Source organism: Aptenodytes forsteri, unplaced genomic scaffold, assembly GCF_000699145.1.
Source record: "Aptenodytes forsteri isolate BGI_AS27 unplaced genomic scaffold, ASM69914v1 Scaffold366, whole genome shotgun sequence".
In the NCBI taxonomy this organism is placed as follows: domain Eukaryota; kingdom Metazoa; phylum Chordata; class Aves; order Sphenisciformes; family Spheniscidae; genus Aptenodytes; species Aptenodytes forsteri.
In genome coordinates, this window is record NW_008794621.1 from 959473 (window position 1) to 975669 (window position 16197).

Below are 16197 nucleotides of genomic sequence, written 5' to 3' on the forward strand. Positions count from 1 at the left end.
CTTATTTATGAATGTTATTCATAAACTTTTTAGTTCTCTTCAGTTAAAATACCACCTCAATACTCTATGATAGTAAATTCCATCAACTGATGATAAAAAGCTAAAAAAGATTTACTTTAGACATTTTTAAATACTGGTCCTCCTCTTTATGTGACTCCTTTTTCATTAGTGGAAAAAGTAAATAAAAGCATCAACATTATTTTTTCATTATACCAGAAACAACATTATTTTTCATTATAGTACAAATTTTATGCATCTCAGTCCTGTTCTTTTCATTACCCTTCTGTTCCCCAGCACAACTCTACGTGACATTATGTCCTAGAAAATACTCCTTCCACGCATCTGAACATTTATTTTCTTGTTTGGGAGTTTTCAGTGGATACTGTGCTCTTGTTAAATGCATCTTAGACAGTAAATCTGTACTGTTGACACACTTCTCAATTTTCTGGGAACAAAGAATTAAACAACGTTCAACAAAAATATTAGTTCATCTTAATTACTCCATCTGATCCCAAGATCATCTCAATCAAAAAAGGATCTCATTAACCTGGAATTATTGGAACTTCCACATTTTGATGTTTTACATTATGTTATTTGGGATCATGTTTTGGGATCATGAAGATTAACTGGATCTTCTGACAACTAATATCAAGGAACTAATCAGACACACACACAAATGGTATTTTTTCTAGCATAAACTGGTTTCCATTGAAGTTAACTGATACTCTCCACTTACTACCTTCACTTAAGAGCCTCATCTGAAGGACCCTGTCCAAACCTTTTTGAAAAAGCCAATTTATCCCCATCAGCTCGTAGAAGTATTTTTTCATTAACTTCCCAAGTTGTTGTTTTGGCTAAAAAGACATAACATACACTAATATGTCCTCACCTCACTGCACTGAATCAGTTTGAAAAAAAAAAAATCTATTAAGAGTATTAATCACTTTGCCAAATGATCCATGCTTTTTGTTCTAAAGTCCAAAGACTGCTGGAGTTTGTGTGATGAAATATCTTCTTACCTCCCAGAGTCGAAGAATATCTTGAAAGCTAAATTCCCTTTTAAATCTGATAAGAAGCCACCGGAAGCAAAAATAAAGGTAGCCTGAGTCTTGAGATTCTAGGAATAAGAGTGTTACATTTCATAAACACCAAATTTGGTTAAGACAACGGGGGGGGGGGGGCGGGGAGGGACACACACGACGGACCAACACACTTTACAGGTACACAATCATACCACCGATTTTTATGATGGTAGCCTGTCCTGGTTAAACCACGACATAGCCCCTTTTCAGAATCAAAGATACCTGCCGGAGGATGGCATATTTTTAAAGCAGTAACAAGACGACCCTGTTTTTCAATAGGCATGGAGCAATTATTGAAATGTTTTAGGCGTTATTAGTTTACAAGTCCTGTATTCATATAATATTACTATTGGAATTACGTTTAAAGACTGGTAAGGCCATCAATGCACACAGAATGCAGTAAGTTGTTTTAATTATTGTGCATGAATAATACACCTACCTAAATAACTGCAAAATCCACTGTCTAGTAAACGAAGCAAAGTACTCAGTTGAATTAGTTGTGTCTTCATACCCTGCATCTGTTCTTCAAAATTCTGATGCTGGATGGAATAAAATATTAGCACTGTCATTTTTATTAACTCAATGATAATTTTGAGATTTACAGCTATTTTTAATTTTTTAAAAAAGTTTTGTTATTGCAACAGTGGTTCTCATCCTTTAGGTATTTAACATATGGATATTTAACTGTACTTCTATCTAATGAAATGTCTGCCTTTTACTGAAAGGTTTAACTAAAGCAGTGAACTGTGTTTCTTCGATAATACTTTTGTATGTAATAAATGATATTTTAAATCAGCTACGCTCTGTACCTCCAAGCAGCACCACTGCACTCAAACCAGAAAGACAACTTTTTTTTTATTCTCATACCAGTCACATATTGTTTTGCCACATGCACAATTCATAAAAGCTTCAGTTTGTGGAAAGCCTAAGTTGCATTTAACAAATACTAAAAGGTAAGTATGACAGGGAACCATTATCCTGAGCAAAATCCTGCTAGAGGACTCCTGATTAATACAAATTTGACTGTGATGGCTCTGAGCTACTTCAGAATTTTCAAGGAGCCGAATTTGTCTGTATTGCACAGTAATAGTATCACAAACCCATTATAACCTGTGTCAATCAGAAAAAAAAAGAAATTGACTTCAAACATAAGATGATTGCTTTAAAAGAATTCAAAAAACCCAATGAAATGTATAAAATAGAATTAACCCCAGATGTTACCCATAGCTTATCTGTTTATGTGGTCTAAAAAAGCCTTATTTTACCATTTGATCCATGTATGATACAAAGCACCAGAAGGCATCTACTTCATTCTCCATAACATACAAGACAGGTGAAAGCAAGTCGCTCATCCCCTGGACATAACCTTGACAGAGAAAAAGGGGGGAGAGGGGGGAAGGCAAATAGGAGTTTAGTTAAACTCAGCAGTTAAACAGTAATTTTTCAAGCGTGTTGAATGACTGAGTGAAACTAATGTTTGCATTCCAAGTTTGTACAGATACTATAATTTTCCAGCGCAACCACCAGTAAAGACGTTTTTGTATTAATAATAACCAACATCCAGCAGATCTAACAAGATTTAGCAGCAATTTCTGCCAATCTAAAGAGAACATAAAACAAACACATTGGTTGTGTAGTTGTTAATATACGTACAAACTGAGCTGACACCAGAATAGATTTTTAGGGAAAAAAGTTCCCGTTTAGAGCTCAGAAGAATATATTGATATTTTTAAGAAGATTAAATATATACCTTGCACCATCACAAATACAGACTCATTTATTCTCCTCTCCATCTGTAATGGGTTGCTTTCTTTCATACATTTAAAATCTTTTCATATCTTCCCACTTTTTTTCCCTCCAACTGAAGATTTTCTTTTCAAATAGGTTTGAAGAAGAGATGTTGAGCTTCAATCACAGGAAAACATATGGTGCAATAGCTTTTATGAAGAAAATTTCGCACTTAACGTTTCTTTTTTCTGGCACTGAATATGCTTTAAGGATTCCTGTATTTAGGGAAGTAGGAACTGTTCTGCTTGGATGGTATTTTAAATACACTAAAGCCTAAGACCATCTATGTAACTAAGCAGCCAACAACAAAAAAGACTACTACCTATCAAACTGAGGAAGGGGATTATTAGCAAAGTATTGCTTGTGAGAAGCATGAAACATGTATCCAGACCTGGTTCAAGGAAGCGCCTTTAGGTTTCTGTGCCCAGAAATGGTGAATCAAGTTTGCATGCCCTAAAAAGCACTCACATGCCTTATAAGAAAAGCTTAAATTTAACTGGAGAATAATATGCCCATTTTTAGAGCATATCATTTTTACAAATAGCTAGAAAATTTTAGTTGTATACAAAACATTTTCAGAATTTTATGGCTTTTTAATGCTTCTTCCAGCTTCCTTGTTTGTAATTAACAGCCCAATTAAAAAGAGTAGAGGACAAGGATTTTTAGAGCTCATTTTTCCCCTTCTTTCTGACTCTTCCAACTACCTTACCACTGATGCTCAAGTCAGCTTATCTACTGCCTTACTGCTGCTGACCTCCCTAAGTAAGGGAGAACATGATTTATGTGTATGTCTATGTCTATCATCAGTGGTTGGTTCAACATGACATGACATTTCTCGGTTAGACTCAAGCTTGGCTGATTCCATTTCTTAACGATGTAATTGTAACTGAATAACTGAAAAGAGGATTGGAGTCAATGACTGTGAAAATATGGAGCAGGTGTGAGACGAAAAATAGAACACGGAACAGAAAACAGGTAAATAATGAAAAGGTCAAAAGAAAAAAATGTTTTATTCCCTATACATTTAATACTATAGCCAATTAAAAATAAATGCAGAGAAAATTCTGTTCGAGAAAGTTCAAAAGTCTCTTAAAGATTAAAACCAGTTTCATTAATGCAGACTTGAGGAATTCATTCAGAAAAATGTTGTATTAACAGCTGCTCCGTCCCCTCCTCTATCTGGCAGTTTGTGGCATTATTCAGACCTCTCTACAGCTGCTTTCAAACAATTAAGAGCAGCATTGTACCAATGCTTGAGTAGCTCAGAAGCCTTGGACAGACACAATGTCAAATGCACTGTATTTCCATTATTCTTGCTTGTTTACAAAACAGAAGACTTATCCGCTGCATACATTTAAGCCATCTAAACAATGTTTTTAATAGAGTGGGTGGTGAATATGCTTTAATTTCACTTATACATCACTGCATTAATGCAGGTTGAAATGTGGAAAGACATGTGGAGCAGAGCTACATGTTTAAACAGTATCAATCAGTTTTAGTTTTCCCCTTCTTTTTCAAGCCAAAGATCAAGTCTCTCTACAGACTTGACAGAAAGGACAAAAGCTGACAAGTACTACTGCTCTGCAGCAAGTTTACTAGCGATCAAAGATTTGTTCCTACCTTTTGCCTTCAAAATCTGGCACAAAGTGGGCTTTTAGAATCCCAACACTTTTCTGAGACAGAATACCAAAAAAAACCAACCCCAAGTACACAACAGCCAAATGTCATGCCAGGAGTGGAGGGGGGAACCAGCTAGAAGTATCTTTTCCCTCCTTCCCTTCCAAGACAATTGACAGAAGCCAAGACTTAGACATCTCGTATACACTGTGATTAAAGCAAGACGTTATACACTCTTCCTTCTGCAACAGATGCGTACACTAAAGTGTAATTTGACAGACTGTTAAGTGTACTCCTCAAGAACCAGCTTTTAAAGTATTCAATAAGAACACCCGTGTTTACAAACAGCTGGTTCAGCATGCTGCACTTTAATTACAGCAGTGGCAGCTGGTTTATCATTTTTATTGATATATCAGCCTTAAAAATGGATATAACACTCAAGCTCCAAAGACCCAAACCCATTTAAAACTCTGAAAAGCAAACTTGCTTCAATTCTAAAAAAAACAACAGTAGGGCTATGGTGAAGACAAATTGCTATTTAATTCCCAGTCCCACCTCAGCTGATGAATTCAGATGCCTGTGATAAGCATCAGATAGAAGAGAGGAAGCAGCAGGATGAAAAACTGAACAGTTATCTACATGATTAAAATATAAATCTTGACATATACAAAAATCATTGTAATCAATACAAGTTCAATTGTATTAACAGGCCTTAACATAAGCAAAGCTGCATATCAGAAACTAAAAAGGCTTTTACATTCAGAGGAACACAACTTACCTAAATCAAAGTCATACATGCAATAGGTCATCAAAATATCATGAAGTAAAATCAATCCTGGATTATCTTCACCTTCGTAGAATTTATTTGTTCGATCTGTCCTGTTTACATCTTTTTCTAAGAAAACAGTCCAGATTTAAAAACATTTTCAAAACAAGTTGTACAAAGCCAGCATCAAATGAATTCAGAATGTTTTCAAGCTGCTGATTTTTTCCTCAAACACTGTTGCAAACCTTTGAAGTGTTTAAGACAACTGCATAACTGAATGTCATTTCAAAATAAAGAATATTTTAAAAGAAAAAAAATCCTTCCTGTCTGGAATAAAAGGATTTGCTTATAAACAGATTTTAAAGCTTTTTGCCTTTTTTTTTGTTGTTAATACTTTTTATGGAAAAATTCCTGATTATAATTCAGTGAAAATGTTCTACACTCACAGGGATTAAGAACGATTTTATGTGAGTTAGCTATGCAATGCCATTTATGAATACTTATGCGATGCAGCATAAGCCATAGTAAGAAAGTTACCATACGATCAGCTCAAAGACACTGTGATAGTTCAACAGCACGTTTACAAATTCTGTTTAACAAGTTCCTATAACTCATAGTGAGCTGAAACTGCCTGTTTCAGGCAGTTTTCATGCCTCAAACATACCAAGCACACAGCATACTCCTTAATAATGTGAAATTTGAGATTGATGTATTGAAATAAGCAAAATTTTGAGTGCACTTTAATAGAAGGAGTATTTTGTAGTTTTAGATCTATTTTACAACATAAGCCTAATATTGTCATTTACATTTCAAACGCTTAAAAAGGAACAGAACTGCTTCAACAGAAACAGAACTTCAGCCTTTTTTGAACTCCGAATCTTTTTTTTTTTTCCTGTTAACACACATACTCTCTAAAAAGGTACTTTACTAATCTACTAAGATTAGACTTTCTCAACCCCTTCAGCTTGCCTGTTGAATAACTGGCTGAAACAAGTTTAGTCCATGTCTCAGAATAACATAAAAATCTTATCCTGTCTCCTGAAATAACTATTTAGTAACCCTAAACATTGGTGCCCAAATCTCGCTACCAAAGAGAACTGAGGATACCAACTGCTAATAGTCAGCAGAACTAGATGAAATTTTAAAAAGTAGGTATAAAACCCCAAAAGTCAGAATGCACATATACAAATTCCTGTAAGAAATCTTAAAATATGAACTGAACCGTTTTCACATTCTTATTGAATGTCATTATTTTAATGACATTCCCAGTAAAATTACATCATGAAATAACACAAAATAAAGAGCCTTTTGTTATTAAGTAAAGGAAGTTTAAAAAATCCAGCCATTCTGTAACACTAATATGTAAAGCTCTGAATTACTCTGGTTAAGAAAGTTTTAGTATTAAGCATATAACAAAGTTTAGACAGCTCTGAAAACAGCAACATGTTAGTTTTTAGTGCCTCTTCACATACGTTACTCAAAGGGTTAAATTTTCTCAACTTCATATTGAATTGTAAAAAGCGTGTGAATTTGTACAGTTAGGTATGTTTTTAAATCTAAATTTACCTATAAGACTCCGGTAATCTCTTAATCTTGAATTTCGTTTTTCCTGTTCCTCACTGACAGATTTCCACTGCAGTTTCATCCTGAAATATTCATCCCTGAAAAAGAAAGATAATTTTGAAACCAAAATATGCTCAATTATTACATTTCTTTTTTCTTTTTTCTTTAAGCATTCATTCATTCCATTTCTTCTTTGGCATAAATAGGATAACAACACCCTGTTTATATATTTTTACTTTAGTATAACAATCATTTTTAAGAAAGTCTCACACACTTCTTTGCATTCAACAATCTTTAGCAGCTGTATTTCAAGTTTCCAAAAAGCTTTCTACATCACTATATGCTATAAGAAAAAAAGCAGCTTTTTAATTTATTTTGTAACAAAAACCCCACTGTACTCACGTTTTCCTTTTTTGCAGATTTGCTCTCTCCTCTTTAGTGCTATTCCAAGGAAAATACCCCAAAAGAAATTTCCATGCCTCTTTTCTTAAAGTATGGCAGAGACCCTAGGGAAAAATGGATATGAGACATTAACAAAAAGACTATTTTGATTTTGTGAGGAAATGTTCCTATAGTGATACAACACTTCTTAAAGGAACAACTTAAAAAGAGAATTTTTATAAGTAAGCTTCTTTTTACATTGTAGCCAAATCTTATCTGCTAACTAGGTATCACAGTTGGAAGAAATGGGAGGAAGAGAGTATGATTAAGCAGAAAACTGTAGAAGCACTGGATTCATCCTTAGAAGATAAAAAAGAAATTTTACAAAAGATATTTCTTCCTGTATTTTTGCTTCACTGCTGGAAATAAAAACCTTACGGCCATCACAGACTAAGAAGCAAAAAAAGTACCTTTAAAATGTATATATTTAAACATCATGCTGCTTAACTGCCAAACTTCTGGTCTCCCCACAAACTGATCCTGAGGACTAGACTTCCATTTATATATTTTTTTAAACAAATATTTTCATCTAACAAGACATGGCCAACATGCAGATGTATCTTCCAAGCAATCAAAAAATACTAGTGTCCACTCAAGGACACTATTTGTCAGAAATCTTTCCAAGTAATGCTCATCATTTGTAGATGACCAAAATGTACTAGCTGAATCATATCCTACTCTCATCAAAAGAGTTTCTTTCAACTCCTGCAATATAGTTGTGAGAATGAGGCACTTGTGTTATCAGACTCCCCAGTTTACCAGTCCAAGGCCAGCTTGATTCCTCACTGTATTTCTTCATTTACCATTAGATTAAGGCAAGGAAGATGGTGCAGTAAATAGCATCAACCACTGCAAAAACAAGTAGCAACTGGAACTTTTCCAGTAACAGGCAAACAGTTTAAGAGAGGCATTTTAACAACTTTTTTTTTTTTTTTTTCCTTTAAAGAGGATCTGCATTTAAGGTACTGGAAGTTATTGGGATCTCGAGTCATACATAAAATCGAGCACTCACTCCTCTAGCAATGGACAACAGAGATGACAGGGAAATGGGCTACTGGAAGAAAAGGTTTGTAGTAATTCTGATGACTGCAGAAGGGTCCTTAATTGGGCACCTCAGGCACAGATACGTTAAAGAACAGTCACAGAAACTGAAAAGGGCCTCAGTTTCACTCTACCCCCTTCACAGTATATTACTTACTATGTATAGGTCTTTAAAAAACTGTAGTATCAATGTTAACATTCTCTACTTCTGCTCAAACTCCAAGAATGCAAGACTGCATGCTTGCAGACATGCATCAACAGGTGCACAAAGAATGCATTAAGGCAGCTGGATTCCCACCGAAAAAAGAGAAACACTAAAGTAACATTAGGTAGAATAGCTACAGGATGCAGCTAAAGTTTTCAAAATTTCCACCACTGAGACTGAATTCACATTCATATTGCAAAAGAACTCAGTTCAATAATAAATATCGGCAGAAGTGTTTAGGACCGCTCGTATGATGAGACCCAAATCCAGGCAAACTGCTGGGCAAAGATGAGAAGCTTTTGTTGGAGAAGGAAAAGAAAACACCCTCAAAAAGAAAAGAATAAACCCGATATCCTAACACTGAAGCACTGGTATTTTCCTGAAAGGCACTTTGATTTCTCTTCTTTATCACTTAAACCTTTGTGTTTTCAACTCTTTCACTTTAGCCAGCCACCACAAGATCTCTCTCCTTGTAGAGCACTTTGTATGGTTGCAAGACTGTTGAGGTATTTGATTAACATGATATCATGCTTTATGAAGTCTCTCCAACAATACTGACTGGCTCATGCTCAAAGTCCAGCACAAAACATTACAAGTATAATGAAAACAGCATAAACATGGTTTGGGAAGGAAAGAAAAAGGGGCCAGCAGCAAGCCATAGGTCTTGCTGACTTTAGAAAAACAAGTTACCCCTTTGAATATCAATTGCTTTATGTAGTCGACATTTAAAATTCTTCCTTCAGAATCCATATTCTTAGCCCATTCTTCAGCTGACACAGGCTCTCTTCTACTAACTTCAGGCTGTTTTCCTAGATCGATCTGAAACACATGCAAATATGTTATATGAATCCCACTGAGGTGCTTCAGTAGTTTTAAACAACTGTACAAATAGTACTAAGCTTGCCAGTTCCTTATATTCAGTGCAACTACATTTTCACATGTGCATACCTCAGTTAGCAACTCTAAGGATCTAAGGCTGTGTCCACATTAGCAAGTAGCGTGGACCAACACAAGCAGATCTTCAGAGCAAGATGCTCTCTGCTGAGGACCTGGGTATACATATTCATATTTCAGATTTTGGAGGAGGATGTATGTGTATGTTCTAAATAACTTTCAAGCCCCACAAACACCTCTGAACTAGCTTCTCATGGACTAAAAGCCTCTGTGCGACTGGAAATGTATTAGGTATGTGCAACATAGCAAGCAAGGACAATAGGGAGCTTCACTTCAAAAGCACATTCCTGATACACACTAGATACATATACATATTTCAGGTTTTGGAGGAGGATGTATGTGTATGTTCTAAATAACTTTCAAGCCCCACAAACACCTCTGAACTAGCTTCTCATGGACTAAAAGCCTCTGTGCGACTGGAAATGTATTAGGTATGTGCAACATAGCAAGCAAGGACAATAGGGAGCTTCACTTCAAAAGCACATTCCTGATACACACTAGCCCATCTTAAGAGAACTGAAAAACTACTCGGGTTCAGAGATGTTATGCCCACACAGACTGAAAGATCAATTTAAGTATACCACCCCTTAAAAAAATCCCAAGACTACATGTGCTTTCAGAACTCCCAACACCCACCAAAGTTTCACAGTTTGTGGTTAGTCTCTCTCAGTTCCCAAATTATATGTTTAAGCACAGCAGAATTCAGCAGACAGTAATGCCTTACTTTCTAAAAATATTTTGATGGCAAATACCAAGTCAATTTGTGTTTCATCTCTTTAGAAGTCTAAGGCATTTGCCAGATCAAGACATATAGGTCAGTATTATTTTTAATATATATCATTAATTATACTTTTTCTCATTGATAAATTAACTGATTAAGTGCTAGGCAGCAAGTTCTTAGAATTACATAGTTCATAGAGCTACTGCTAAGTTATTAACACTATTTTGAACCTATATTAACACTATTTTATTTTGAAGAAAAAAAAATAACATTCAAAACAGTTTAACACTCTAAAAACATGTGAGCTGCTCAAATAGTAATCACAGCTTTGCCACCAATCTGTAAAAGACACCAACAGGAGCCCACAAAAACTGATTCATGATCCAATTTACAAGTTCATTCTAGCTTTGTGTCAAGTCATACATAAATCTGTACATTTATGCACCCTAGACATTAATCATCCAATTAAATACTTTGTTTTCATTTTCTTAGTCCTCTTAAAACAAACTGAAATGTTAACGTGATTAGCCAAGAAAGTTCGTTATTAACCTATATACCCCAATTTTACTTAACATAGCTCTATCTGACCACAGAGGAAACACCAAACATGAAATGGGTCACTTTTCAGGGTAGTGACTCTAAGATAATGATAGCCCTCATTTCAATAGTGACAAACTTTCTTTCAACGCAAAACTCGTATTTGCAGACATAAAAATGACATATTCTAGTAGTAGCTGATAATGATCTTACTCTTGTGAATAAATGGCAGGGCAGCATACGCCACAATCGCCAAGGATAAACAGTATAACTCACCAAGCTTCAAGTCCTACCATTCCTTTAAAGGTGTGCATAAAAAGAATCAATGCATCTGTATCATATTCAATTACACACTCACTCGTGTAATGACTTCAAATCCTGGTTCCTCCTGCTGATTTATCTTTAGCCCTGGAATAGCATCATTGAGAAAGTCTGCCATTTCTGATGGTGGTCGCCTTTGACTTGAAGGGTCACTTAAACGGAAACTGTCAAAAATATAGTTTGTGACTTTGGAAAATCTTCCCATTGTTACTGTGTATGGATCTTTCTTCAATTTCTGTGTTATAACAAGGAAAACAAGTAAAACACAAAAAGCCTCAGATTATTTGGAATTCTTGTACTCAAAGAAAGCAAAACAACAGGAAGAGTATTGTAGGTCTCAAAGTTATTGAAGTTTCATGTATCAGTAGTTTCATACAGTACATTGATTACATGATTAAAAAAGATATCTTAAGTATAATACTACTGATTGATTTGAAAGATTGGATAGTAGTGTGCTCAGTAAGCCTGACCTACATATAAAAATGGATCAGATCTACTGTTTACTTTCCAGTGATTAATGCCACAAAACGTCTTCCTTATGCCTTAGCTTCTCTACCTTCATAGAGAAAACACATCTTGAATCATCATGTAGTCTGCTAGGAATCTCACACAAAACTTGATTTGACAACCAAGTCTAGAAACTAATGTAATTTACTCATGAAGATTTTCTTTAATTAAACAAATCAGTGGGTCAAAACTCTGGCCTCATTCAAGTCACTGGAAATTTTGCTGCTGACTTTCATGAGTCCACAAACCCCACAAAATGATAAGCAGTTTTAACATAAAAACCCCTCTTTTAGGCAATACTGTGCTCTTTGCTGCTGTATTTCCAGCATCCCTTCAAAACTGTCAGAAAATACCAAGGAAAAGAATATTTAGTCAAGGAAAATTTAGAAAAATCTAATTAATATGTTTTGGTAACTCCTGAATTTTTTTCCTTCTTCCCCTTTCTAAAACTATCTGTACCCAAATGTATAGAATCACAGAAAACACTAACTTGAATAGGTTTGAAATAGTACCACAGGGAAGTTAAGAAGTTATTAGAACATAGAAAGCAACTTATAAGTAAGTGTACTTTCTATAGTAAGCACTTGTTTTAGGATACAATCAATGCTTCTACAATGGCAATGATTCAGGGAATATGTGCGTGACATGGTACGGTGGGTTTTTTTTAATAAATGTCTTCAGAATAAAAAATTCCAAGATAATACATACTTGTAATAAGCCATATGATGGTTCATCAAAGAGATTTTCAAAAGACTGAGACAGAGACTTGTTCTGAGAATTCACAAGAAGAATCCGTTTATCCTGTGGAGATCTGCAATAAAATTATAAAAGGGTTTCTGTAAGTACCACCAGTTTTTCCTGAAAATGTTTTTAGAACGTTTACTGTTTTTTGAAGTCATATTTCAGGTTTTGTGCAAAGAAAGCAGGTTTGCTGCAAGATCACTCTTAGTTCTTGGCACAAGTTCACAAGCTAACACACTACAAAACAGGACTTTCATTTTTCACAAGATTAGTCATCATCATATTCATTCTTAATCGTACTCTTTCATTCTCTGAAAAATCATGATGCTTTTGAGAAATTACTCTGGAAGATTACTTTTGTCACCCACATGTAAACAAAGTTTTCCGCAACTATAGTTTTCGGTATTTGACAATGGACAGAAAAAAAGAGGTGACACAGGAAAAGAAATTTAGTGAGATATGGTCAACCTCAACACACATATGCTGAAACTCCTTTAATGTAACAGAGAACATGAAAAGTGCCCATGTCACCATATACAGTTAAGGAATTCTTTCTACCAATTAGTAAATCTTACATTAAGGTACCCTGTAAAACATTACAGAAAGGAATACAAACTGCTTTTCAATGTATGAAAGCACATCAGCAAATTTCTAACCAACAGTATTACAACAGCTACTGTCAGAATAATTCTAAGATTCATACTAATAGGAGCTTAAAAAACACCACAGCCATTGTATTGTGAAACAGAGCCATCTTAGTACAGCCCTGCAAATGTGTTTCTGTGTAGACTCCAAAAGCTAAACGAACACAAACCCGATATGGCCTAACTCACTATATTTGTACACTCTTGTTCTTCAGTATAACATTTGCTTCTCTGACAGGCTTGCACAGGCAGATGAAAACGATAACAACAAAGACAGTGGAACCATGCTGCTCCTAGTATTTAATCTGCTCTTTTGCTCTCACTCCCCTCCCCCAACATCCCATCTTCTCGCCTCCTCTGGCACAGTTACCCCCTCAATTCATTAACCAGCTCCTGAATCACCAATTTACAGCTCAATATGTGACAGAAGAGAGAACAGCTCAGAAGCCAGGCTGACATTCAAGCTTTGGAGCTGGTAGCCAGGCAGAGGAAAGCCAAGCAGTTTGCTATCTGACACTAATCCATCACACAGACTTACATTTCTAAAATACCTCTCTCTATGGCTCTCTCCCAAAGTTTAAATCCACTATTTCTAGTCTTTGAAAGAAAAATTACTTTTATTTTTATTAGTACCTGCATCATCTACCATGTTATTAAAGTCAAAGATAAGAAATTTAATAAGCCTTATCTCTCTCCCATTCCAACAGGACAGGACACTGTTAACACCGACGGATATGAAATGCAACAAGAGATCTCATTTTGAAACAGCCAGACACCTCAGTCATAGTTCTGAGGCAGCAACAGTTAATGAAGCTCAACTGGCTTTTGCTAAAAAGCTGCACAGGGGCAAAGGCTGAGTCATGTATTATGTTTTCCTTAACTGAAAGAAGGAAAACTTTGTACCATATCTCCATTTTAATTAAACATTCTCTCTGGACAGCCAGTTGGGTATCAACAGCTTTTTGGGTAATGTTCAAAACAAATTTGTGAGCTAGACACTGTTAAACACTTACTCATAATACTGCAAGTTAGAAAGCATCATCCGTACATGCGGTGTTTTCTCAATATTAGACTGGTGCTGCCAAACCAGGAAGCACATAAACTTTAAAGCAACAAATATTTTGTTCAAGTTTAGTCACTTCACACACTGATTTCAGCAATGACATGACATTTTATAAGGAATGGTGTTAAAGAAGGGCAAAAACTTTTGAGGTAATAGGAACAGAGGAAGAAAATACCTATGACAGAAAGATATTTTAGAGAAAAGCTAAACTTTCTGCCTTAACATCAACATCCCATATATTATAAACTAGAGGTTGGGATAACAAGTAATTATGCTGCCAAGTATTTGCTTATGGCATCCAGAAAGCTGAGTAAACTTCTTTTCCTAAAAGAGGTTGTGAGCTTAGATGCACCATGCATAAATAACCATTAGGAAACAACAGAAACGTGCAGAGACTGAAGCCTGCCATTTCCACAACTTATCTGGCATATTTGTTCTTTCCACTTTCCTTTAAAAAAAAAATCATAATTCATGACTAGATGACAGAAAATAATTTGGTGCCAGAAGCAGAACTTAACTGGAAGAGAGGAATCTAAGTAAGAAAACTAAAACTGGAAGTTCCTGCTCAGCTCAGTGCTTAACTTCATTCAAATTTTATTTCCATAGCTGCCTCAGCTTTTTGCTTTGAAGTTCCCAAAGTATCTGCTGTTGCATTCATCAACACTTAGAACTGTTCAAGGTGGCAATACTAAGCAGCTCAGCACGTCCTGAATGCTTGAACATCACCTCAAGTTTCCCTGTCTTACCTTAGCAGGGAACTCCCATCTGATAAGCATTCTGGGACACCCCAGTGCACAGCTGCTGGGTAAGACTGCACAAACCCTACGCCACTGCCTTCTTTTAAAATCAGACACATGAGGACATGACTGCCTCTCTTCATACAGTTTCTTCCCCACCTGACAGCTACTGTTTTGCACTGTCCCAAGAGGAATGTCCACATCACCTGGCAAGAGGCTACAAAGGACAAGAACTAAGAACCCACTGGGTCAAATAAAGGAAGAATGATAAGCATCCACTCGCTCACCGCAGACTATCTGAAAGAGACAGTGTTTGAAACAGGAACCAAAAATCACTACCTGTTTCATTCAGTGACTCACCAATAAGCATTAATTTTACATAGCAATGTGGAGTATAATTTTTTGCAGCACATGACTCAATAAAACTGGAAATAATGCCTGTTAGTAACACAAACATTATGTGCAGTAACAAACTGACAACCGAATGCTGGACAGAACCTAGATGTCTGACTTACAGGAGCTTAGGTGTCCAACTTCATAAAATGGTTTAAGGTATTCTGGTACGTTAGTTTAGATTCCTGTTTTTTTTTTTAAAAACTTTCAACCATGAAGTCAAAAGATACAAAAAACTTCCTGAATATGAAAAGACAAAATAACTAGTTACATAGCAGAGCAGTATCTTGTTGTAAATATTTTATGCCTTTGAGCAAAAAATATTAAATATAAAATAAGCTTAGTCCAGGTGTCTCAACATTAAATACATGGAACTCCACCAAAATTAATGCAAGTATAACTACAGATATGTAGTTGCAGTACTGCATTTTAATTATCAACTTTTCTGTTGCTTATTTCTTTTTATGTGTGTGTATATATGTGTGTATATACACACACATATATATATATTCAAATAATAAGCTCTTTAAATAGTGGCAATTAAAAAAACCAGCAGCATGAAATCATTAGTTTTAAATTGCTTTTGTTAAAGCCTCAAATAGACTAACTGGAAAGAAGGCATAAGGGAAAGTCTTCACCTAAAATTTTAAACTTTCTAGTTGATAGTTAATCACAAGAACAAAGTTTTGATTAAGTCAACACAAACCAGTTTGCTACACCATCAAATGCACTCACCAGGCCTACTTAAAACTTGGTCCTGTTCATTAAATACGTTACAGGAATTAACTAGAAAATTTGAAATACATTGCTGCAGTACACAGGCAACAGATCACATAGATAGGATAGAAAGCTTTCAGCGACTCACCATACAACACAGGTGTTTTTCCAGTGTTTGTTACATAGGTTGCCTCAAAAACCTGCCCTAGCCTACCAGCAACTAGTCAGAAGATAGCCACAAATAAGTAAACACAGTGCAGTATGCTCAAAAAGGAACAATTTCCTTGGGGGGAAGGGGAGGGAGGTGGCGGGAAGGCAAGACGACAATATTCCTCTGCGCCTGCAGAAGCAGTGAAATT

The 16197-nt window shown here is 35.6% G+C and overlaps 1 protein-coding gene across 1 annotated transcript in view; it reads right to left on the reverse strand.

Annotated features, from left to right (window-relative positions):
- The window catches only part of TBC1D15 (TBC1 domain family member 15), a 35456-nt gene that overhangs the window by 9541 nt on the left and 9718 nt on the right, over nt 1-16197 (reverse strand). The window contains exons 6-14 of the mRNA XM_009273238.1: nt 12252-12354; nt 11074-11271; nt 9194-9322; nt 7219-7322; nt 6820-6914; nt 5266-5382; nt 2348-2448; nt 1522-1621; nt 1020-1117 (exon numbers count right to left, since the gene is read on the reverse strand). Of these exons, the coding sequence (XP_009271513.1) occupies nt 1020-1117; nt 1522-1621; nt 2348-2448; nt 5266-5382; nt 6820-6914; nt 7219-7322; nt 9194-9322; nt 11074-11271; nt 12252-12354 (1045 nt within the window). The remainder of the gene's footprint in view (nt 1-1019; nt 1118-1521; nt 1622-2347; nt 2449-5265; nt 5383-6819; nt 6915-7218; nt 7323-9193; nt 9323-11073; nt 11272-12251; nt 12355-16197) is intronic.